General features: G+C 38.6%; 1 protein-coding gene across 10 annotated transcripts in view; it reads right to left on the bottom strand.

Moving 5' to 3' along the window:
* Positions 1–11,412: 11,412 nt before the first annotated feature.
* The window catches only part of ATG5 (autophagy related 5), a 139,619-nt gene continuing 126,653 nt past the window's right edge, over positions 11,413–24,378 (bottom strand). For 9 of the 10 annotated variants that reach the window (XM_039532278.1, XM_039532284.1, XM_039532280.1 and 6 more), the window contains exon 8: positions 11,413–11,926. In XM_039532278.1, the coding sequence (XP_039388212.1) occupies positions 11,790–11,926 (137 nt within the window). In that variant the 3' untranslated portion in view covers positions 11,413–11,789. The remainder of the gene's footprint in view (positions 11,927–24,378) is intronic. The other variant, XM_039532286.1, reaches the window with a different exon arrangement.

Here is a 24,378-nt window from a genome sequence, read left to right as displayed (position 1 = left end):
CAAGCGAGCTGATTTTCAGTGGCACTCTCACTGCCTGGGTCCTGGCCACCGGTCTGGGGGGGCTCTGCATTTTAATTTAATTTTAAATGAAGCTTCTTAAACAGTTTAAAAACTTTATTTACTTTACAAACAACAATAGTTTAGTTATATATTATAGACTTATAGAAAGAGACCTTCTAAAAATGTTAAAATGTATTACTGGCACGCGAAACCTTAAATTAGAGTGAATAAATGAAGACTCAGAACACCACTTCTGAAAGGTTGCTGACCTCTGGTTTAAATACTAGTGCTGTAAACTGGATGCCATTGACAAGAACTAAATTGACCTCTGGTTTAAATACTAGTGCTGTAAACTGGATGCCATTGACAAGAACTAAATTAATTTTTAAAAAGGCAGTACACATTCATCATTAAAAACAGCTGAAATGATCAAACTCATGCAATTCCAGATCTAACCAAATGACATGTTGAAGAAAAGACGGTTACCTTTCGTAACTATTGTTCTTCGAGATGTGTTGCTCATGTCCATTCCATTGTAGGTGTGTGTACACTTGCCATGTGCACTGGTGCTGGAAGTTTTGCCCTCAGTGATATCCATAGGGGACCAGCTCCAGCGCCCTCTGGCATGATGTGCGTATGCACCAGCGTAAAGGGCGCCGCCAGCTCCCCCCTCCCTCAGTTCCTTCTTGCCAGAACTCTGACAGAGGGGAAGGAGGGCTGGTCATGGAATGGACATGAGCAACACACTTCAAAGAACAACAATTACAAAAGGTCTTTTCTTTTTCAGGTGCTTGCTCATGTCCATGCCATTGTAGGTGTCACTATAGGTACCATCAGAGGCAGGTAGTTCATAGAGGTATTGATTGCAACACAGTTCTGCCAAATCCAGCGTCATCTCTGGCTTGCTGGGTGATGGGGAAATGTGTCATGAATGTGTGTACTGAAGACAACGTCGCAGCCCTGCAGATGTCCTGGATAGGGACATGCGCCAGCCAAAGATGCCTGAGCCCTAGTTGAGTGAGCCTTCACTATCAGTGGATGCACAGCCTGCAACAACTCGTAACAAGTATGAATGCAGGTGGTGATCAAATTTGAAATCCTCTGAGAAGACAGCGGAAGGCCCTTCATTCTGTCAGCTATCACAATAAAGAGCTAGGTCGATCTGTGGAAGGGCTTGGTGCATTCCAGGTAGAAAGCCAGGGTGCGACTGAGAGCTAGAGTGTGCAAGTACCTCTCCTCATTGGTCATGTGAAGCTTTGGACAGAACACCGGGAGGAAGATATTCTGGTTGACATGGAAGTGCGACATCACCCTTGGCAGGAAGGCCAGATGGGGTCACAGGGGGACCTTGTTCTTGTAGAATATCATTTACGGGGGCTCCAAAGTGAGGGCTTTAATTTTGGAGACATCTTGCTGAGGTAATAGCTACAAGGAATGCAACCTTCCATGACAAGTGGGAATGGGAACAAAAAGCCATAGACTCAAGGGGCGGACCTGTGAGCCTGGTCCCGGATCGGTGGAAAGAGTCTTCCAAGGCCTTTCAGGAACTGATTGACATCTCATAAGAGAACACCGATCTACCCTGGATGAGAGGATAGAAGGCTGATATGGCTGCCAGGAGCACCTTGACTGAAGAGAAGGCAAGAACTTGAAGCTTTAAGTGAAGCAGGTAATGAAGGATGGACTGCAGAGACAATTGGGTGGGGAGATATTCCGCTCTGATGCCCAGCAGGAGAAACACTTCAACTTTGCCAGATAAGATGCTCTGGTGGAAGGCTTTCTGCTCTCCAAAAGATCCTGCCATACCTGACTAGCGCAGGCTTGTTCCTCTGGACTCAGCCACGCAGCATCCAAGCTGTGAGGTGGAGAGAGGTGAGGTTTGGGTGTAGGAGTCGACCGTGATCCTGTGAGAGTAGGTCCGGGAGGCTGGGAAGTGGCCAGGTGCATGAGCATGCCGAACCAATGCTAGCGAAGCCAAGCTGGGGGGATCACAATGACCACAGCTTTGTCCCTCTTGATTTCTGAGAGACTTTGTTGAGGAGCAGAATTGGCGGGAAGGCATACATCAGGTCCCCTGACCAACACAGGAGAAAGGCATTGAATAGTGAGCCTCTGCCGAGGCCTTGGAGAGAACAAAACTGATGACACTTTCTGTTCTGTCTAGTGGTGAACAGGTCCACTCGGGGAGCTCCCCACTTCTGGAAGAGCATTCTGATGACCTCAGAGTGAAGCTAATATCCCGTTCCTTTTTGGTCCATAGCCTGAAGCTCTTGCAAATATGACACTTGTCATTCATGTAGGTTTCCCCTAAACACTTCAGGCAGCTTCTATGGGGATCACAGACTGGCATGGGTTTTTTGCAACAGTCACAAGGTTTGAAGCCCAGGGCATGCCCCATCCCTAGGCTGAGTCCCATACAGGACTAACTATTTCTAACTTAACACTAAGGGAACTATTAACTATACAACTTTAAACAACTATATACAACAAATTCAGTATTAGACACAGTAGAGACAGGAAAGCCATTGCATATTGTTTTATTCCCCCTAAAGGTGCCAAGCTGTGGAGAGCTGCAGAGCAAAGGTAGAAAACGCATATATATTAAATGTTCTCTTTTTTTAGCCCATGAAACCTGATTCAGAAGATTTGTTTAAATCTTCTTTCATTGCATTACATAGTCCTGGAAGGACCAGAAAATCTGTTTTCTAAGAGCAACACCTATCAGATTGAGGAATTGTTTCCCAAAGTAGCAGAAGCCCCATTGTTTCAATTATTTTAAAATTAGTGTTGGCAAAACACATCAGAATTTAGTGTGGTGAAGAGGATATATGGGCTGACCTAACAGTTCTTCTCCAGTTCTAACTACTTTGACTCCACTGTACAACCGGCGCTTGGTGATCTCTCTTCAAAGTGTTTGGTTTTTAAATTTTAAAAATAACCCCAAAATATAAATTATCATGTGGCCATCCCTTTATAACTCTTTTCTGGCCAGAAATGTATCTTTGTTAACCACTGTGAATAGTAAAGGAGTGCACAAATGAAGATTAGTCAGTCGGAAGCAGCATAGGAGCATACATGTCTAGTTTGTTTTCATAGTACTAGCTAGGGTAGGGCCAATAGGACAATCATCTACAAATGTTTGCTACCTGCATGTAAAAAGAGTATTGGAACTGCTATATATTACCAGGGACACCACTCATCAGCAACTCACACAGGGCTTGTCTACATGAACATTCAGTTCACGGCACGCTGGGGATTAAATATACTCCGCACTAGCCTGCCACGCACTGCCTGTGTGGACTCTGTTGACATGCATTAACAATTCCTTAAACTGGTGTACATTAAAGAGCCCTAGGGACTTAGCAGGATTCACACATACACTGCAATTTAACACCCATGGCTGGCCTATGTCAGCTGACTTGGGCTGCAGGGCTGTAAATCTGCAATGTAGACATTCAGGCTCTGGGACCCCCCCTACCCCTGCCCCCCAGTGTCCAGGTTCCAGCCTGAACCTGAACATCTATATAACAATTTTACAGCTCCGTGAACCTAAGTCAGCTGACTTGGGCCAGCTGCAGGTGTTTGACTGCAGTGTAGACAAACCTTTAGTGCATGGCAGACTAGTGCAGGGTAGTTACACACCCTAGTTTGCCACAAAGTAAATGTTTATGTAGAGAAAACCATACAGTTAATGAAGGTGGATAGTAGATTATTAATCATTCCTCTCAGAATAGTTTTACAAAGCACTACACCCAACTGTGGCTGCTTAACCCAGAATTCACAAATAAAAAAAGTTCCAATGGTACTGATAATGCACCTAATACTTACTCGCAATTATAACCAAAGACTAGCCCGAGAAAGAAAGTTTTTAATGTTTCTTATACGTTATCTGAACTTTATTCTGTTATAATAATGTATGCAATGTTCATAAAATTACAATAAAATGTTCATAATAAAAGAAACCAATTGACTTCCACAACGCAGAAGGTTCCAGTATGTTAATCCATAACTTACTGTATAGTTGAGCAAAAATAGGATGATTCAGCCCTTTAAAAGACACAAAATATGTAGGGAAGTAACAAAAAAAAATGGTCCTGTAAACCACATTTAGGTTTTGCTGACAGAACTCCCCCAGGACTGGCAATTAATTAAGGCATCAGTCTGGGATCCATGGCAGAGAGGCAAAGGATACCTACTACCACAAAAAATTTTCTAAAACTGATACTATATTATAGCTACATTATACTAAAGCCTCTTTAGCAATGAGCATAATATAGCCGGGGAAAAAAAGAGGTACTGACCCTTATAATGAAGAACATGAAAGAATAAAGAATGTAGTCAGACACCACACATAAAAGGGCAGTATCAGTCTGATGTAAAATCAGAAAAGTAAAACACTTAATGGAAGCTAGAGGACTGAGTAAACAGGAAAGCTTAGTGAGATAAAAAAGTTGACTCCGTCATTTTACTCCCCACTAGTTACTTTTCTCTCACACCCCACATTCACTGTTTGTTCTTGTTTATCTGTCTCCTCCTCCACATCTGCTTCTTTCATTGTTTTCCTATAGGGCTACTCAGTTTGTGGTAACAGCAGAAAGAAACTAACTTATGTCTCAAATGCTGAAGAAACAGCACAGAACAGAGTCATGGAGTGCTTTAGAGATCAGGATTTTAGTCACTTTCATTCTACAGTTACTGCTACTATTAAGTGCACAAAGGAAAAAAATGAACAAAAAGCAGAGGTGGGTTTCAAACCGGTTGAGGGAATGAAGTGAGTAAAAGATGAAAAATAAATGAAAGAGTTCATGAGAGGGAGCAAGCAAAACTTGCAACATTATTTTCATTGTGTGCCTAGTAATAAACGACAAAAGAAACCCATATCACTTTCTAGAGCGTGCCAAGTGCATAATGTCTGACTTTCTTGGGCTACTCCCATTAATTGATCCTCACCCATGATTTGTCTCATACAGACTTCTTCAGAACTTGTAATTTGCCAAAGCCCTTACTATTTATTATTTTATTTAGATTTCTGAAAATGCTAAAAAGGGCACACCTATCCATATATTCTAGATGCTCTTGATGGAATTTAAAAAAATATCCTAAGTTTTGATTTATCTTCACTAGCATTGGTAGAATGGGGCTGCTATACAAGACCTGAGTTTCAATCCTGCTTTAACAGTTGTTGAATAGTCAAAAATCAGATAGTTTGAATAAACAATTTTCCTTCTGAACCAATATTAAAGCAAGGTGAATTTCTTGTTTCTATTTGACTCCCATGCTGAAAGTGTTACAAACTGTCATTTTTATAGTATTTTGGACACTACCAGCACTAGGCCCAAGAATGCCTATTGAAATTATTATAAGTATCTCCATATGGTGGTTTTCATCTGCTTTATATAATATTATTCAAAATGAAACAAAACAAAAAGAAAATCTAAACAAAATGAGAAAGCCTAAACAAATACTCCATTTTACTTCTGAATTTTCACCTTTTTTTTTTAAATCAAAAGAGACACTCTCCTACAAAATATTTAGCATCTGATGAAACAGCATTTTCCAACAGAAAACTGTTACATCAGGTTTTTTTAAACCAGTTCTAGTTTTAAGGGTCTATATTTTTCTTTCTTAAAACATAAAAAATGTTTGGCATTTGTCAAACTTACAATAAAGAAACCTCAAAATCAGTCAAATATTTTAAAGGAGGTGCAAAACATGTAGCACAGAATGTTTTGTTTTTGTCAGCTTCACTCTTCTCACTGCTGGCAACTGATGTCATGCCAGATGAGAAAATGTTGATTAATGATTAGCTCATACATTTGTCCCCGGAACAACTTATTATTTCACTTCATTATACTCACTGACCTGCCTTACAGAGGTAATCCAAGGATGAATTAACTGTTTACAAAATACTTTGATAATGGAAACTACTATGTAAAATGTTGCGTTACAGTAGAATCTAGTAGATTAAAATCAAGCTTCCCCATTCAAACTTCCTTTTCTAACATATTGCCTTCCTCTTCTATTGTCTTCATCTTATCCAAATTGCCATTACCAAATATATCTGTTACCCCAAGCAATTTGGAAAATCTGGATGACACCGTATTAAACAAATTACTATTAAAATCCATAAAACTGGTGTTTGATCACTGGTTCATATAATTGTAACTCAAAAAAGTCACTATTTTACTCTCTTTAGTGATCTTTTATCAAAGTGAAACTTTAGGTTTTCAAAGCACAGTTAGAAAAACGTAAAATACTAAAATATCAGAGACAACACATAAGGGAATAATACATACACTTATCATATGATAGCTTTAAAATCCTCTTGCTTTTCCGTAGATTGTAATGCGGCATTCACTCACAGCGATGGAAATCCAAAATTCACATCTGTGCATTTGACTTTTCACATAATTGTGCATCTCCCTAAAAAAGTTTAGTCCATAATTTCAAAATATCAGTGACACTGTTTCAAAACCAAAATTCTTCACTCATTTAAAGGGCACCTAACATACTTGTCTTCATTCAGAAATATGTACATGACAAGCACAAAGTTTTAAAATCTTTTTCATATACATTTTCTGGACTTGGATAACTTCACCATTATTTGCGAATAATATCTTTTCTACTCTAAGTAACTCAATAGCTGGAAGGAGTTGAGAAGATTTTCCAAAATTTTCATTTCTAGCTTGCAAATATCATGAGAAATTTCAATCCGAAAGATATTTGAGAAAGTTATACTGTTAACATTTTTTTTTTGCAAGAAAAGTGGTGGTACACTACAGTTTTCCACTCACAACCCACATTTCAACTACTTGTAACACCAAAACAAGATGTCATTCATGGTGGATCGCACAATTGTCATAATATAATTGTCCCTCTTTCTTGCATACTTTGATCATAACTAACATAGTTAACAATACTAACATTTAACTATGAAAACCTAATTATAATAAATAACCCATTGAGATGAACAGGAGCAATTCATACTTCAGTTATTTTCCAAGCTGCACTTGTTTTCCTAGAGACAGAGTGAAATGTTGAAGCCAACAACAAAACTCTATTTGACTTTAATGGACCCAGTGTTTAATCTTAAAAAAAAAAAATTAAAAAATGAAAGCTTAGGTTCTGGAGCACATGGCTCAATCAGTTACTGGGGAAGAATCATTTATGAAGCTACAACAAAATGATCTCCTTTTAACAATGGGGGGAAACCCAATTTTCTCTCCCCCATACTGGAGAAATAAAATGGTAGGCACTGAAAAGTCAAAACTGATATATGAACTACTGCAGTCTCTCTCAATACTTATGAGTGGAAAATAATTGTGATCTCTTGGATACCAGTGTGTGGTAACTACTGATAAATGCAACTTTAAGTATAGTATTACAAATGGTGTAAACTTGTCTTCTCTCAAACCTTATAGTGCTCAGAATCAATTAACTTTAGGCTCTGATCCTGCAAATACCTAAACACATGAGTAAGTGTTTACAGGATCAGGGCCTTCGTTTGTACTCAGATAGGGAGAGATAGGTATTACTGATATTAAAAAAAAACTAGACCCAATAATCAAGTCTGCTCTGTTAAGTTACGGGCAAATTTCATCCTTGTTACTGCTAATTCTGTATGTATTTCAACAGTACTAATCAAGGTTATGTGCTGTAGTCTACAGCACAATTAAAATAATGTAGACTTGTACAAATATCTTAATAGCTTCTGTAAAAGTTACTTTTATTTAAATAAGCACTCATCTTGAGGTTATTGCTAAATTTACTTTAAACTTTTAAGCCTGCATTTTAGACCAATGTTAACTTCTTTAATGTTTGTTGTGTTTAAATAATTCTTGCATATTATTTCAGAAAGTATCTGAGACAATATTCACAAAAGCATTCTTTAGTCTTTTTATTGTTAGTCCTCTTATTCAGTGTGTATATTCATTGACACACAGGCTGTTTTACACCAAATGCTATTTTTTGTGGGATAAATTTGTTTTATAACTCAGGGTTCAATTTTTAGCTTTAGTAAGTGTCTATAAATGAGAGTGTTGTCAAACAGATATACATTTGCACAACTTGAGGTTTATTTTCCTAATTATGAAAATGACAGGCCTGCAGAATGAAAATTATTCTCATTGCTTTCACACCAAAAGATATGCACAGAAGGAAGTTAAGACTATCTTAATGGCATACAGTCTATAAAACACCACAGTGAGTAGTGATCAAGTGTATTTACCTACTGATGGCTGTTTGGCAGCTAGAGTGAAATACACTGTCTAGGTCTTAGTGGACAGGCATTCACATTACAACTGGGGCTCTGGTTGAGAGTCTCAAGCAAGTTGCTGAAGATTAAATAGCTATTGAGAATGAACTTTTTTCAACATCCGCAAAGGTTGTGGCCTCTGCAGAACAGGATTGAAGTACAATGCATGTATGAAACAGTGCCCAGTACTCTTTAATATGCTTTACCTGTTCTATGGATACATTATTGCTAAATCGGCACCATTGCAATCGATGCCGCGGTGTCAATATAGCGCAGGGGTCGGCAACCTTTCAGAAGTGGTGTGCCGAGTCTTCATTTATTCACTCTAATTTAAGGTTTTGCGTGCCAGTAATACATTTTAATGTTTTTAGAAGGTCTCTTTCTATAAGTCTATAATTTATAACTAAACTATTGTTGTATGTAAAATAAATAAGGTTTTTAAAATGTTTAAGAAGCTTCATTTAAAATTAAATTAAAATGCAGAGCGCCCGCAGGCCAGTGGCCAGGACCCGGGCAGTGTGAGTGCCACTGAAAATCAGCTCGTGTGCCGCCTTCGGCACGCGTGCCATAGGTTGCCTACCCCTGATTTAGCGGGTCTGGTGAAGACACGCTACATCAATGGGAGAGTGCTCTCTCATCAACATCTGTACTCCACCTCCCCAAGAGACGGAAGCTACGTCTACAGGAAAGCATGTCCCGTTGACACAGCACGGTGTAGACACTGCTGTTCGTCGACTTCAGTTACGTAACTTATGTACCTGAACTAGGGTAACTTAGATTGACTTACAGTGTAGACCAGCACTCAAGTTTCCAGGGGTGTCTGTGGAAATGGCACTTTCCACGAGCTCTAAGAATTCATATTGTAAATAAACTACATTCATCATGTAGAACAACAGAAATACTACTTTTGATTTTGACTAGTTTATAATGAGTTTGTTTTCTCAAGAGTTATATCATTTCAATCTTAAAAAGTAACACTTAAATTAGACCTCAATATATTTTCTATTCATATCAGATCTGACAACATTCATACACAAATGCAGTAAAAATAAAACTATTCTGAAATGCAGAAACACACACCCCTGTGATTAAACTCAGATTAAGCACCTCATTTCATTCTTGTGATGTAGGTCTTTTGTTTAGATACGTAACTTCACCAGTTCTATATGTAAATTAGACAATTAAACCACATTTGCTATACTTTAAATATCTTTCCCCCTTAGTCACCACATATCACAAAACGTTTTTAGTGCCATTATGCTTATTATTTTTACTGAAAAATAAAGAGACTCAAACTTTATTTTATTTTTTAATAAACCGTAAGGTTGAAATAGTTAAAATAAAAAGAAACAATATATCAAAGCCAAGCATTACATTTTTGTCTTTGTTCCATACCAGGCTTTAGAGACTTGACTCACTACTGAGTAAGGGCCTTGAGAAGAGACCCAGATATTTAAAATGCTGGTGTCATACAAACAGAGCATGTGTAAAGACTGGCAATGGCTTAATACCATTTATTTTTAAACAGATGAAATAGTCTTCATAGCTCATTTAATGTGCTGCCTCCCTTGAAGTTTTTTATTTTGCCTCACTAATAGAAAAAAAAAATTATATCAGTGCCTACAAGCCTTCCTTTTATATGAATGCTCTACAGAATATTTGTTCTCCCCTTTGAATTTCTCCAGGATATTTAGACACCTTCGCTTGAGAAAATTTGAAAGAAATCAGTCAAAATATTGTGGAGGAAACTCCAAACATAAATGGAAACTAGAATCCTTCAACAATATCGTCCAGCCGTAACTGAACTATATATCCATTCTGAATAAAACAGAGGTCAACATATTTTTCAGTTTTTTAATCCCTACAAATCCACAGATTAAGAATGTAGCTATTTCACTATTCCTTTCCCCCCCGACTTTCCTTAATTATATTTCCTCATTTACATACACTGTTAAAAAATCCTTTTGTTTCTAATTTACTTGGTCATACTGTCTTTTCCTTTAGGGTTTTATGTTTTTTCTGTCCTCATCTTCACTTTATGTCAATGCTGTTTCTCTCATTTCTTTGTGTATGAGTTTTTTTTTTAATCAAATACAGGTAAGTGCTCCTAAAAAGGGGACTGGGAGGGAGTGGGGGCAGAGAGCAGTGTGAGCTATAAGGACATTTGCAAGTCAAAATTTCAGTAATAATTGCAAATGTTTTTTGATTTTTGGTTTTTTTTGGAGAAAATAACATGTTTCTTTAAGAAAACATTTACATGACAATATGCTTACAACATACCCTTGTCTGCAGCAACCAAGAATAAGCAGACAGAGTAATATGGCTCATGACAAGATGAATGCAATAAAAAATAAAATAAAATAAAATAAAATAAAATAAAGGTAGGATCGCTGTAGCAACTGCAATGATTTAATAAAAATTTACAAAAATTGGAGCATGAGTTCCAGTAACCTATAAATATATTTGGTAAATTAAGCAAAATCTATTGCAATGAGATTATAAAATGTTGATACTTCATGTGCCGATTGCCATGGGACCACATTAGGAAACTGAACTCACAATGAGAACTAGCTCAGAAAAGGCTCAATTTTCCAATATTCAAAATTGTTCAAAAACAGTACATCTGTTTATCATATTGTGATGTGACCAATTTCTAATCTATAGGAATAAATAGAATGGTATGATAATCTGCAACATTCTTTTACATTTTTATTGATTAAAGAAAAAATTATCTCAGAAGACATTTTAAATTATCAGAAGAATGCCACAACAGCTTCTGAGCAAATTATCCTACACCATTACTATTCCACTGAAAACTAGTTTGAATGATAAACTTACACCAGAGTATATTCAGTGACAAACTGCATATAAATCAAAAACACTTGCGACTAAGTTGTGCATGTTCTTAAATGACAAAATATATGTTCAGAGGTTTTATTTAAAAATTTCTCACTGCTTGTTATCAAAGTTAAAGACAGTTTTCATACCAATTGACATACTGTAAACATATTAAATTCCTATTAAGGAAATCTGGGTTTACTGTAACTTGATCTTTTACAAAAAGTTACTAGAAGTTATTGATAACATAATTTCTCTTGGTGTCTAATTTTCTAGAAAATTAAACCAATGTTTCCACTCTAACCAAAGCTGAAATATTGTCACGTTAGGAAAAACACTTCTTTATTTGTTAATCAGAAATACAAATCAGATGGCACATATTTCCATTTGCTCTTCAGGCTAATAGTTTCAGCTTCATTATATTTTACAAGAAAACAGCAGACTTTCAATGGTCCTGTAAAGTCTTTCATGTCACAACTGAGGTTTAATGACGGCAGTAGAGAAAAGCAGTGGTGATGCAAACTAAGACCAGCCCAATTGTCCTTATCTAGTGATGGGATCTTTTTTCCTGTTTGGCTTGCAGCAGTGAGGTTTTTCTGGTCAGGTTGTCTCCACCAAGCCTGACATAAGTAAAAGGTTGACATGCCCTGGTAAATCCAGCCTGAGGATAATCCTTATATCTGATACAGCTGATTCTTCAATCTGTAGGTTGGGGAATAATACTAATGTGAAGAAAATTATCAGGATAGCTCATATGTTCACTTAGCCACTGTACTGGTGTCTCAAGCATCGGCTCAATTCCATGAACCATCACTTGATTCTTCTTTTCTCCATCTAATGCAAAGAAAAATAAAGACCACTAATCAATTCACAGTTCAAAACAGCTTTAAGTTTAATTTACTGTATGCTGAAAGTCATTGCAGTGATAAAGTGATTAATGGCTTGCTACTACACATTTAACTGAACGAAGAGCAGGAAACATTGACATGGAGAAAGTTGAAACTGCAGTTTGCATCATCTAAAACAGAAACTGAGTTAAAATGAATTCTGAGAAATTCTGTTACAGTGAAACAATGAAAGTGTCCATTACTTACAGTTCTCTCCGACAGTAATGATTTGTTCTTAATAAAATTATAAAGACACCTCCACCTTCCCCAGCTACAGATATCACACACAAAAATCTGCTCAAATGACGTGTCTTGCTTTAGTTAAGAAAAATATAGCTGTCAAAACTAAAGAACATGAACCCCCAAGCTTAATAGTTAATTTTCATGCTTTTATAGGGGTTCTACTGAAACAGAAGTAACACACAAAATAAGCCACTATATCTATTTCAAATAACTGGAATATTTCTGGAGTACACTTGTTTTAATAAGAATAACTAAATTTAAAGACTATGGCAGCATTATCAAGAGTTACTCAGAAAGTTAACTGAATTAGTCCAATTTATCACTTAGTTTCATCTATTGGGATAACTATGCTAGCAAGTGATTCCTAGTTCAAGAGGGATACAAGCTAAGAATATTTCAATTCTCTTTACTTATACTTGTCCTGAAGGATGAAAAAGCTCCGATCCTTAAATTTAAAGGATGGGAACCAGCTAAAATTGTGACCTGATGGCCACATGCTGAGTCAAAACTAGCTTTAAAAAAGCTTGACAGATTATTTGAGTCTTGAAATGAGAAGTAAGGTAATTTGAGATCTGCTTCAAAAGGTGGTTAAAGAAAAGAAACCAGTGACCTTTTAATGTTTAGATGGCAAATTCAGACATCCTTATACTATAGGAATCTACCATAGAGAAATCTGTACACAGTGCGCACAGATGTCACTGCCTTCCCTATACCATCACTTACAAACCTCCCATTTTCCCCAACAGAATTGGCTACAGAAAGAATGATTGTGCCACCACAATATTTATGTAAGATAGCAGAATCTAGGAAATGAAGGCAAACTTGCTGGCTCTGTCAGGCAAAGGGCTGGTTATAACATGGTTCCTAATACATAGCATAGATAGGATCTTAACTGTGTTTTGTAACCAGGATAAAGCCTTGCCAACCCTGTCATAACATGTTCTGATAGCTGGTCTGCATGAGTATCTGTGTCCTCACTACAGTTCAAATAATGCTAGCAACAGCTATGCTTGAACCTGGTTGTTGCTAGCATGAAATTGGTTTCATAAAGCTACTAGAAAGGGATTCTTGCCCAAAGTATTGAATTATAGATTACCTACAGGGTATTATATATCCCATTTTGGTTAAAATAGTTCAGTGTTTAAAAAAATAAAAACCTTGTCCACATACAAAGAAACCATCCCACAAAATCCTTGATTAAACACATTACTTATTAGTTTGGTTTAACCTTAGGCCTTGGTTCTACAAATGCATGTCCACTCAATTCAGTGGAACTACCTATTTGCATAAATGTTTGCAGGTTTGGGGCCTTATTGTGGACAGCGCATAAAATGGGAGTGCTGCCATTTTAAAATAAGATACGATAATTCAGACTAACAGACATTTTGCTGGGTTTGAAACATTATCTGTCAAGCTGTCATCAATATACAGGGCCAATGGTACATAAGAAATGATAGCTTGCACTAACCATGTGTTTACCATGGGAAGGTGGGATGCTTTTAATATGGTTAAAATAAACATTTCTTACCAAATATTGCAATATTTTTACAGCTTTCAAAATGCAGCTTCATTATAATATCCTTTTGGCTCGTTACCTTTGCTATAAAATAATTTCTTCAGCAAATTATTTATTTTTAGGAAACAATTCCACCTTATTCTATATTAAGTGATATTTATCCAAGGAGGTTTTTCTGGAGTGACTATTACTTCTGGACTTTGATGCACTGGTACAGTGTGACCAATCCACATAACTTGAGGAGCAAATGCATTTGGCTTGATTGAAAAATGAATAATGGGAGCATGACGTTTCATTCCACAAACCAGTAACCTATATTGTTCCAAGATATTTGGTCATGGTAACATTTCACTGTCATCAAAATAAATCATATAATTTAAATATTGCAAGACTCACTGTTACAGTGTTTTTATTACAAAAATGTTCGGTTGAATATTCAAAGGAGACCTATAATATTAGTGTTATTTTAAATATACTTTATACTTAAGGTTAATCATTGTTTATAAGATTAAGTTTTCTTTCCCCCTTTCTTCAGGCAAACATAAATAAGGGCTACCATTTCATGTTTTCCTCTAATTAATCAAATGATAACGCAATTTGTAATGCTCAAATTTAAACAACAACATGTTTTATTGCAGAATCAAGAAGTATGATAGTGAGGAAAATGGTTTTGACAGGTTTTCAATAGTAAAAGGGAAATGCCAGAAAATATGGTCAAAGCGAACTGATTTTTCATACAAATTCTCTATGATACAGTGCAAATATCTTCAAGTACTTAATATATTGACAAAATGTCTCCACAACTAGATATCTTCAAAACAATAATTCATAACTACAACATGTATTTATACAGCTGTCAGTCCTATTATTTTTGCATGTCTATGATTCTAGTGAGGACAAAATTGTAGATTAATGTGACTGGATTGAGCCAAGAAAAATTAGGGCAGGTAAACAGACACACAGCTCTACCTCTTGGCTCACATCTGCTAAAACTCATAACATTTATAATACACATTCTCCAGTCTTCAGTGTTTCAATAAATAAAGATTAAGAAAAAAGAAACAGTTTAAGGATGTTCCACAAACTAAGAAAATATGTGCAATCAGACAGGTAAATTAGGACTGACATGGCTTATCTGAACTCACCTATTGTAAACTGCCAGTGTCTAATGATATTACAGCTGCAATTTATAAGCTAAATCACCCTTAATGAATGAACTATTTTCAATTTCTTATTGTCAGACATCACAGTCCAAAAAACCAGAGATGAATAGAAAGAGCACTTAAATCATAGCTACATCAAAAAGTCTCTTTTAAAGGAAAACTCCAGTAGTTTCAAACACTTAGATAAGCAAATATTTTTATATTATTACAGGCAACATTGTTGGGGGGGGGGGGGGGCTTAACTATAGGAGTTTACATTATAAGCCTCTATTTTCAATGACTTATAACTTTATCAAACTCTATTTGATCAGATAGTTTCAGATAGAAATTTTCCATGCATGGTCTCTGCCTCAGGCTGAATTTTTTTTTCCAACCCTTTTTGAGACTGTGGTTAAGGAAAAATACGTAATTTTGTAAATGTTGCAACATTTTTTCTAATAATTTATTTGAAGATCTTTAGTACCTTCACAGTTTTGAATAGGGACTTAAAATTGGCAGGGTGATTGTCCTTGGATCAGGGAAGTCTTTTACTGTCCCTATGAAAATCCACAAATCTAGATCTGGCTGAGACATAAACCTCTAACCATCTCTTTGCTAGAGACTTGCTGTTCAGAACATTACATTTGCATCAAACATACTACCAAGCCACATCCTGCTCTCTAAGGGTATGTCTATACTACACATGAAGTTATGATTGTAGCATGGATAGACAAACCTGGATAGCTCTAGTTTAGATAAAATGGGTAACAGCAGTAGTGTAGACATGGTGACATGGGCTTCAGCATGGGCTGGCAACCAAAATACAAGTCTAGTGGAAACCCTGGGTACAATCTGGTTGCTAACCTATGCTGAAGTCCATGCTGTCACATCTATACTACTATTGTTACAACTTCACTTGCAGTTTAGACATATTCTAAAGGCTTTGGAAAACAGAAAAAACAGCAGCTGCAAAATACTCTTTTGGCCTAAGGGAAAGTGAGCTGGGCTAGGAGCCAGAAGACGACCATGAGTTCTAGTCTCTGCTCCTCTACTGACTACTATTCATATGTTTGTATACTTCACAGTCCTCATTATTGAGGAAAGCTTCATATTCCTACCTTACAAGGCAGGCCAGGCAGTCTCCCTCCTCCTTCCTGACCCCGTCTTACAGATGGTGTAGCATACAAATAAATTACTTCAGAGACTATTAAGTTTACACAGTCAAGCAGTGTACAACAGGAAATTCCAGAATTAAAGTTTCTCATGTAACTTTAATATGTGTATGTATATAGAGTAGAATAAAGTAATCACATACTATTTATCCTACTGGACTGCTGTCCTATTTAGTGCACAGGATGAACAGTTAATTAGATCGAGGACTGAAATGGCTAGAAAGGTGAATCCATTAACCCTGTCAGAACAATAAATAGATCCCAAGAAAGGTGACAGATCTCTGATTGGGACGTATATCTTCATAAGGCCCTCTAGGAATCCAGCTACTGTAGGTGTGTAAATATGGAATACCCCTGAACTGGAGGGTGCAAAACAGAGATGACTGCTATGTGAGCCCTCAGGGAGCTCACTGACAGTCCAGAGTTCTTTGAAGTATTAAGTATGTCTGATATCTGTGCCAGATAATTGCACCCAAAGCACAAATCTATTCCATTTAACAGCATAAATATTCCTCTCAGAGCCTTTTCTATACTGTGACTTATCATGTTTTGTACGTCAGATGCACAGATTTCCTCCATAGAAGTCAGCCAGCAAATATCCATGTCATGAGATGCAGGAAACGTGGATTCAGATGGAGGATTTGATCACATCTGTGATATCACATCTGGTAGGAGAAGCAACTATATTGGAGGTTGCATGTAGAGATTCTTCAGTACTTGGACCTAAATTGTCCCAGCCACATTGGAGGTACTATGATAATTTTGGCAAAGTCCTGCCTGAACTTTCTGAAAATGCTTGGGATTAATGGAATTGGAGGGTGAAAATACATCAGGCCTGGGGACCATGTTATCATAATGGCATTGGATAGGGATTACCTGACTTTGTCCCACTCTGGAGAAAAATTTTCAACACTTCTTGTTTTCTCTGGCAGCAAAGGGGTATTTGGATGGATGACACCACTTCAGAAACACATATTGTATTCTGTTGTCCTTTATCAGCTACTCATGGTCGCTTGAAAATTGTCTGCTGAGGTGATCTACCAGCATATTCTGTAATCCTTGCAAGTGGTACTGCTCTCAGGGTAGTTTTCTGGTGGATACAAAAGTTCCACAGACTTGCAGCCTTCTGGCAGAGTGGATATTGCTATCCCTGGCTTATTTATATAAACCTGGCTGTAGGGTTGTCTTTCACAATATGACTTGTCAGTCATTTTAGAAGCTGGAGAAAAGCTGAGCACCCAACAAATGGCTCTTAGCTCCAAGACATTTATATGAAGTCCTGCTCCCACAAAACTTGTGTTTTAGTGTTGTTTACATGGGCTATCCATCCTAGTGTGGTGGCATCTGTTACCACAGTCTTTGATGGTAATGGAGGGGGTAAAGACATTCCTTTGCAGACTTTCTACAAATGTAATGACAAGCCTTCTGGTGGAATGTGTACTAATATATCTAGGTAATATCTGTTTGGCTAATACATAGACTTCAGCCATACTTCCATGCATATAAGGTAAGGTCTGGCGTGCTGAGTTGTGCATATCCGGAGGCTATGCAGGAGGTTCTCACCGATGTTCTGGGGTGAGTTTCTAGGTGGATGAATACATCTAGTATAGCTTGAAATCTTTCCTGTGGTAGATAAAGCCACTGCTGATGTGGAGTCCAGCATAGTTCTTATAAACTCTGTCCTTTTGATGGAGTCAGTATTGGGCTTTTCTCCATTTACTTTCAGGCCTAGAGAGACAAAATGATGCAGAGTCCTTTGATCAGAGTCTGTTACTCGTTGATGCAATGTTCCATGAATGAGACACTGATACAAATATGGGAACAACTGGCCTCCTTGTTTCCCGAGGTAATCTGCCACTACCAATAGGCATTTCCTAAATTCCCATGGTGCTGTCGATAAGCCAAATGGTAGCACCCTATACTGATAGTGGGAACTGCCCACCTGAAACCTCAAATACCTTCTCTGGGTAGGGTGAACTGCTGTATGAAAGTAGCCTGGAGTTTGAGAGCTGTAGACCTTGAGTTTGGATCTATGGTTGGAATTATTGAGGCAATAGTCACCATTCTGAACTTGAAGGTGTTCATTTGTCTCTGATCACTATAGGGCACCAGCAGTCTTTTTGGGAATCAAAGTAACAAGAATCAAACCCTTTCCCTGTGTTCTTGAGGAACTTTATCCACTTCTTTGAGATTTAGAAGTGATTGCACCTACTGACATAGGATGCTCTCAGGAGACAAGGTTCCAGAAACAGGATGGGGAAGGCGGGTGGGAGGGGATCTCAAACTAAATGGAAAAGCCTACCTCCTGATTTACAGGATCCAGTGTTCACAGTGATGGTGCTCCAGAACCCACTGAAATTAAAAATGATTCCCAAATTGAGGGGATATAACTAGAAGATACAAAATGAATTTGCATGCCATTCCCAATCAAGAAATCAAATCTGTTGCCGTGATGCAAACTAATAAAGCTCCCTTGTGAGGTGGAGAAGGGGATTTAGCTCTGGACTGGGAAGCAAATATTGGTCTTCTGGTGTGGTACATTCCCCACATAGCTCAAAAAGACCAAGGATATGGATAGGTGTAAGGGGAAGGGGACCAAAGGGGAGGATATCAGGGAGTAAAAGAAACTCAGGGGGATTCTACTAAGTCCAAAAAAAACCCACCTCAGCTTTTGACTCCCCTTGAGCCTCAGAGGAAAAGAGTAGCACAAGGCCCTAATTAGTGCTGCAGGACCACCTTTCTCAGCATCCCTTAAATCAACTGGTACCAGCCTCTTGGCACTGAGGCCCCCAATACTGATATCTCTGGTACTATCTACTTTGGTATAAATGCCATCTACTCACCTATCCTTGGCAACAAAATATTTGTGACTAAAATCCTATATGTTGTTGAAAGACCTATTGTGTCTCTTCGGTACTGGACTCCTCATTATTAGGAGTGATCAAACTGCCTCCTCTGGCATCAGCGGTACTAACCAAAGCACAGTCTAATAGATATTCCTGCACACCAGCTGATACAGCTCCTCCTCTGGGTGAGGACTATTCATTTACCTCCTCAGGCTCTAAAGGGAAGTAGGAAGGCTTGTTAAGAGAGCTTTAACTTTTTCTTTATTCCTGTGTGTTTAATAAAATATTTTTAGTAGTGCTTGCTGCCATGGGAGTTAACCACCTATAATAATGCAAAACCCAAACCAAACTGAACTGTTTAAAGTTTTAGAAATTAAATAAGTGTTTTAGAATGCCTTATACCTGGTTGGGCTCACTACACCACCCCTACCAACACAACAGTCAGCCACACAACTTCATGCACATATTTAAAAAAAAATTAAATTTTTTTCACAACAATCTTTTCTTGTATTCCTTCTCTCACAAGTATGGAATTGCTCCCCTAACCGTATGCTGCCTTAGCTATTAGTCCTGGATCAATGACAGAATTAGAAGTTCAGCAGTTTGTAAAACATCAGGACCAGAAATGGAAGCTTTATACCCTAGATACTCAGGAATCTCCCCCAAACTATTGCAGTGGGAAAAAAGCACTTGTTTCTAGCCTGAATAGAACATACTTTAAACACACCTTAACTACTACATCATTCTTACAAAAAAAAAGTTTAGATTTTTTAGAGGTTTCATAAATTTATAAAAACAATTTATCTTCACGTCTGAATCCTGTACAGCTGACTTCATGGATCTAGGTCAACCTGAATACAAAGCTAGGGAGCTAAATATACCATGGATCCATTTCTTTAAACTAAAATATTTTTAAAAACAATTTTTTTAATAAATGCTAGTATAGATAGAACAAATGCTGAGATGACATGGTAAGGTTTTATTAGCAATAGTTTGCAAGGACATATATAGCTTCATCATTTTCAACAATATGGGTTATCCCAAACAAACTCAAAGCAATAAAACCTCCCACACCATCATGCCATCAAATATTCTTTATGAATATGTATACAAAAACACACATACCTCCCCCCCAACATACATTCTCTCTCTCTCTCTCTCTCTCTCTCACACACACACACACACACACTTCAAGAATGCTGGCAAGGACTTTATTCTTAACCACAATTATTTTTTTGCTTAATATTTGTTAAGCTACCATGTTTAAAATCATGGATACAAGCATGCTTTAATTCTAATGTGTGTATTTTTGATGTACTTTTCAGCTAATCAAGTAACGATGACCATTTGTAAGATGGAAAACTGGATGGATGGATTACTTGTATTGCCAGCTAAGTGAAAATACAGCAAATGGTATCAGGGGCTTACTTATTTTCATCAAAGCAGAATAACTGTCTAGTTTATCTTCAAGGGTTAATAAAGTCCTCAGAGTAGGACATTCAAAAGTAATTATAGTAATAGGTTAAAAACATTTGCCTGCAAGGTGATGGGAAATTTATACAGAACAAAAGCCTAATGGTTACCATGTCATGGTTATACCATTTCATATTTAACTAGAGAAAAAAAGAAGCTGATTTGCCATTTTTGCTACATTATTTTACATATAATACTGTTCTACGTTCTTTAATAAGTTCTTAAATTGACAAGCAAAGTAGAACAGCAAATGGAGATGAGCTATTCAATTAACCTAAGAGAGTCTGGTGAGTTTTGTTCTGTGTCTGACAAATTCTTTAACCTTTGTAAAAATTCAGCTAATTGAATCCATAGATGTGAAAACCACAGGATGAAGTCTGTACTGCATACATCATGCTGAAGGATTTCTGCCTCAGCCATGGCGGTAATAGTCAGTGAGGTCAGGTCAAAGAGGGTTAAACCAAGTCAGGATATAGCCAAAGGAATACATCAAACACGGATTTTAAAAGGGCAATTAATCTTAGACAGAAATGCTTCCTGGGGAATGAGATCTCAATCTTAAGAGCACACTACATGATGTAGCAGTAAAAATGTACATATACAAGTTTAGAGAGCTTTCATCCTGTGATCACAAACAGAAGGGGAGTGCTGTTTATCAGAGAAATACAAACCCTTTCTAAAATACTTACATTAACTTCTTCCGGGCCTGAACTTATTGAGAAATAAAGGCCTTAATGAATGCATAATATAGTTTGCACACACACACCAAGTATCATTTTCTGTATATGGACTGCAAGTATTTTTGCACTGCTACTGCCTGAAAATGTTTACTGAACTCTGCAATGGCAAAACTGTTCCAGTTATTCCTGAGAATTTAAGGAAGGGTGGGTGGAGAGGTATAAGGTAGTTGCATTACAGATCAGTGGTAGCTGCTCCATAGTTAAGATTCCAAATGAGTTTTCATTATAAATCTTACTTTGGTCCTTATGCTCCTTTTAAATCTCCTAAAAAATCAGCTTCAGATAGTAGATGCCAAACTTGAACTGAATCAGATAAATGATAAAACTTAGTTCACTGAACTCTTGTAAGCAGGCATTTACGTTTGCAAAAGGTAACAGGATTACAAAGCAAATCTAAAAGTTAATATTTTTAATTAGTAATGTTAGGACTCATTAGCTCTAGGAAGCTTAATAATATCAAATGACTGCTTGAGACCTTAGCTTTGATGTAAAGAGAAGTGTCTAGCCTTTTTTCACAGAAATAGACTTCAGAATGCCAGCCAGTCATGGGAGAGGCCTGTTAAGGAAAGGAGGAGATTTTTCCCACAAAAATGAAGTTAATCAGATAAACTATTAGTAAACTGAGACACTTAAGACGGTGGTGGTGATCAGAGTTAGAAGATTCTGCTACATCCTAGCTTTAGAACAGAGAGAGAGAGAGAGACAATAAAAGCTATGTTTAGTGGATTGATCCATTCCATGGTAGTGATGAGGCTGTTACCTGCTCTTCCCACCTGTAGGGAGCCAGGGTGGCTTCCCTCCAAACTTGAGGGTAAAGAGCCACTCTCTCAGCCTGAGTGGGTGGGGCCAGGCCAAGCTTACTCCACCCCCCGGAAGGGGAGGGGTGGAACAGGAAGTACAATGGGCGGGGCCCTAGCTCAGTCAGAGCAGCCCCAATGAGGGAGGCAGATGCAGACCACCAGCTGTTCCCTCCAGACCTTGCTGCCACGCCAGGGGAGGCCCTGGACCAGGAGGAATGACTGGGGCTACCAGGACTGTCCGCCACTGAGTACTTGGAGGAACTGGAGGAGCCTGACGCGGAGTGGGAGCTGGAGCTGCCAGCAGCTGAGTACCAGAATGAGCTGGAGGGACTCGCTCAAGCAACTGGGTAGGAAGTAGCCCAGGGACAGAATTGCACAGTGCAGTGAGTCTATTTCAGGGTTTCTCAAACAGGGGTCGCCACTTGTGTAGGGAAAGCCCCTGGTGGGCCGGGCCGGTGTGTTTACCTGCCCCATCTGCAGGTCCGGCCGATTGTGGCTCCCACTGGCCCAGAACAGCAATCCACAGCCAGTGGGAGCTGCAATCGGCCGGACCTGCGGACAGGGCAGGTAAACACACTGGCCCGGCCCACCAGGGGCTTTCCCTACACAAGCGGTGACCCCTGTTTGAGAAACCCTGGTCTATTTGGTCCTTGGGCCGGAACGCAGTGGAGTTGGGTGGGCCTGCATTCCCCTACCCCGGCCAGCCCGTCTTGGGGAGCAGAATCCCAACAACGCTACAGACCTTTGCCAGTGCTCCTCCCTCCGATAATTCCCCAGTGACAGAGGCATGACTCAGGCCGGCCAGTGAGGTAGTAGCTCCCCACCGCCCCCTAGCACTCCGGTGGGCCAACAGACACAGATCACCCCATCATTTCCCCTGAGCTCCTCTTTTTCCAGGACTCTTGCTTCTTTTGTTGATTTCTTACCATAAGGGGCTAACTTCCTACGACGTTTAGGGGGTCTGCAGGATATGTAGATGTAGAAGGAGCAGTGGGAAAAGGAGAAAGAGGAGGATTGCAAAAAGGGAGCATGAGGCTCAACATCAAGGGGTGCATTGCACTCTATAGACACATTAAGGGGGCCTATCAGATTCGCTCCCCAAAACAGTGTTGGGGCCACAATTCCCATATCATGCTCTAAGCATTGGCATCTTTTCTGGAGGCCCCACCCCCTGCAAACCTTATAGGATTGTTGCCTTCTCCCAAAAACTTCATTAGGTTCATTGGGGAATCCCTCACAATCACCTCTCCCCAACTGTCAGTCTGTGAGGCCCAATGCAGGGTTTTCAAACTTTTCATGGTAGTGACACCTCATTCAAAGTAAAACATTGTCAACCCCCTTTATATTTTGTATTCTCATAGCAAATATATCAGTGATAACAATGCTAAACCTACATAATTTATTAACGTGTTTTGAGAGATTGACAGAGAATATTTAGTCTTGACAGGTAAGGGTGTACAGGGAGTAGGAGAGAGAGGATTTTCTTTGCTTTACATTGCCATACGATTTTCAACACCTCACAACCACTCTGATTGACTTTCATGACCCTGTTGAAGGTCACAAACCACCAGCTGAGAAACATCTGCCTAACAGATAGGACACTAGGCTGTTAGGAGACCTGGGTTGTATTTCAGGCTTTGCCTACCTGCAGTGTAACCTCTGACAGTCCACGGCTGTGCTTCCATTTCCCCTCCTTCCTTTGTCTATCTTGTCTATTTTAACTGTAAACTATTTAGGACAGGGATTGCATGTCTGTACAACGCCTAGCACAAAACCGTCCCAATCTTGGTTGGGGCTTCCAAAAACTACTATAAACAGACAAATAATAATTAGCAAAGAGTCTTGTGGCACCTTATAGACTAACAAACGTTTGGGAGCATGAGCTTTCGTGGGTGAATACCCACTTCGTCGGATGCATCCGACGAAGTGGGTATTCACCCACGAAAGCTCATGCTCCCGAACATCTGTTAGTCTATAAGGTGCCAAAGACTCTTTGCTGCTTTTACAGATCCAGACTAACACGGCTACCCCTCTGATAAATAATAATTAGTGCTTGTCAGAAAAACCTCTGAAACAGGTTTGTAGGAAATTGTAAAACTCAAAATGTTCCGCCAAGACAGTCTGATTTCGATAAAGTTCCTTTGGAAACCAAGGTGTCCAGGCTCTGCGGCTCCTGGCCAGTTACCAGGCAGATTCCCCCAAAGAGAAGGCTCCATCCCCTTTTCACAGAAAATTTCAAAGTTTTTTATTTTTATTCCAGTTTGGAATGAAACTAAATTAAGTAATAGCTAAATCTTCTGTGAAATGGAATACATATCTTCACCCAGCTCTAATAATATGAGGTTTGGCAGATCTTGCTGTGCCTGAAGAGAGTCATTGGCCCTCTGACAAGCTTAAACAGAATAAGCTTGAGACTGACAATAAGAAAACATATTGGCTGTCTGACTATACAGTTTAGCTCAGGGTT

This window comes from Mauremys reevesii, linkage group 3, assembly GCF_016161935.1.
Source record: "Mauremys reevesii isolate NIE-2019 linkage group 3, ASM1616193v1, whole genome shotgun sequence".
Taxonomy (NCBI): Eukaryota; Metazoa; Chordata; order Testudines; family Geoemydidae; genus Mauremys; species Mauremys reevesii.
Note: the sequence above shows the minus strand (reverse complement) of the source record. Positions and strands in the feature narration are given on the sequence as shown.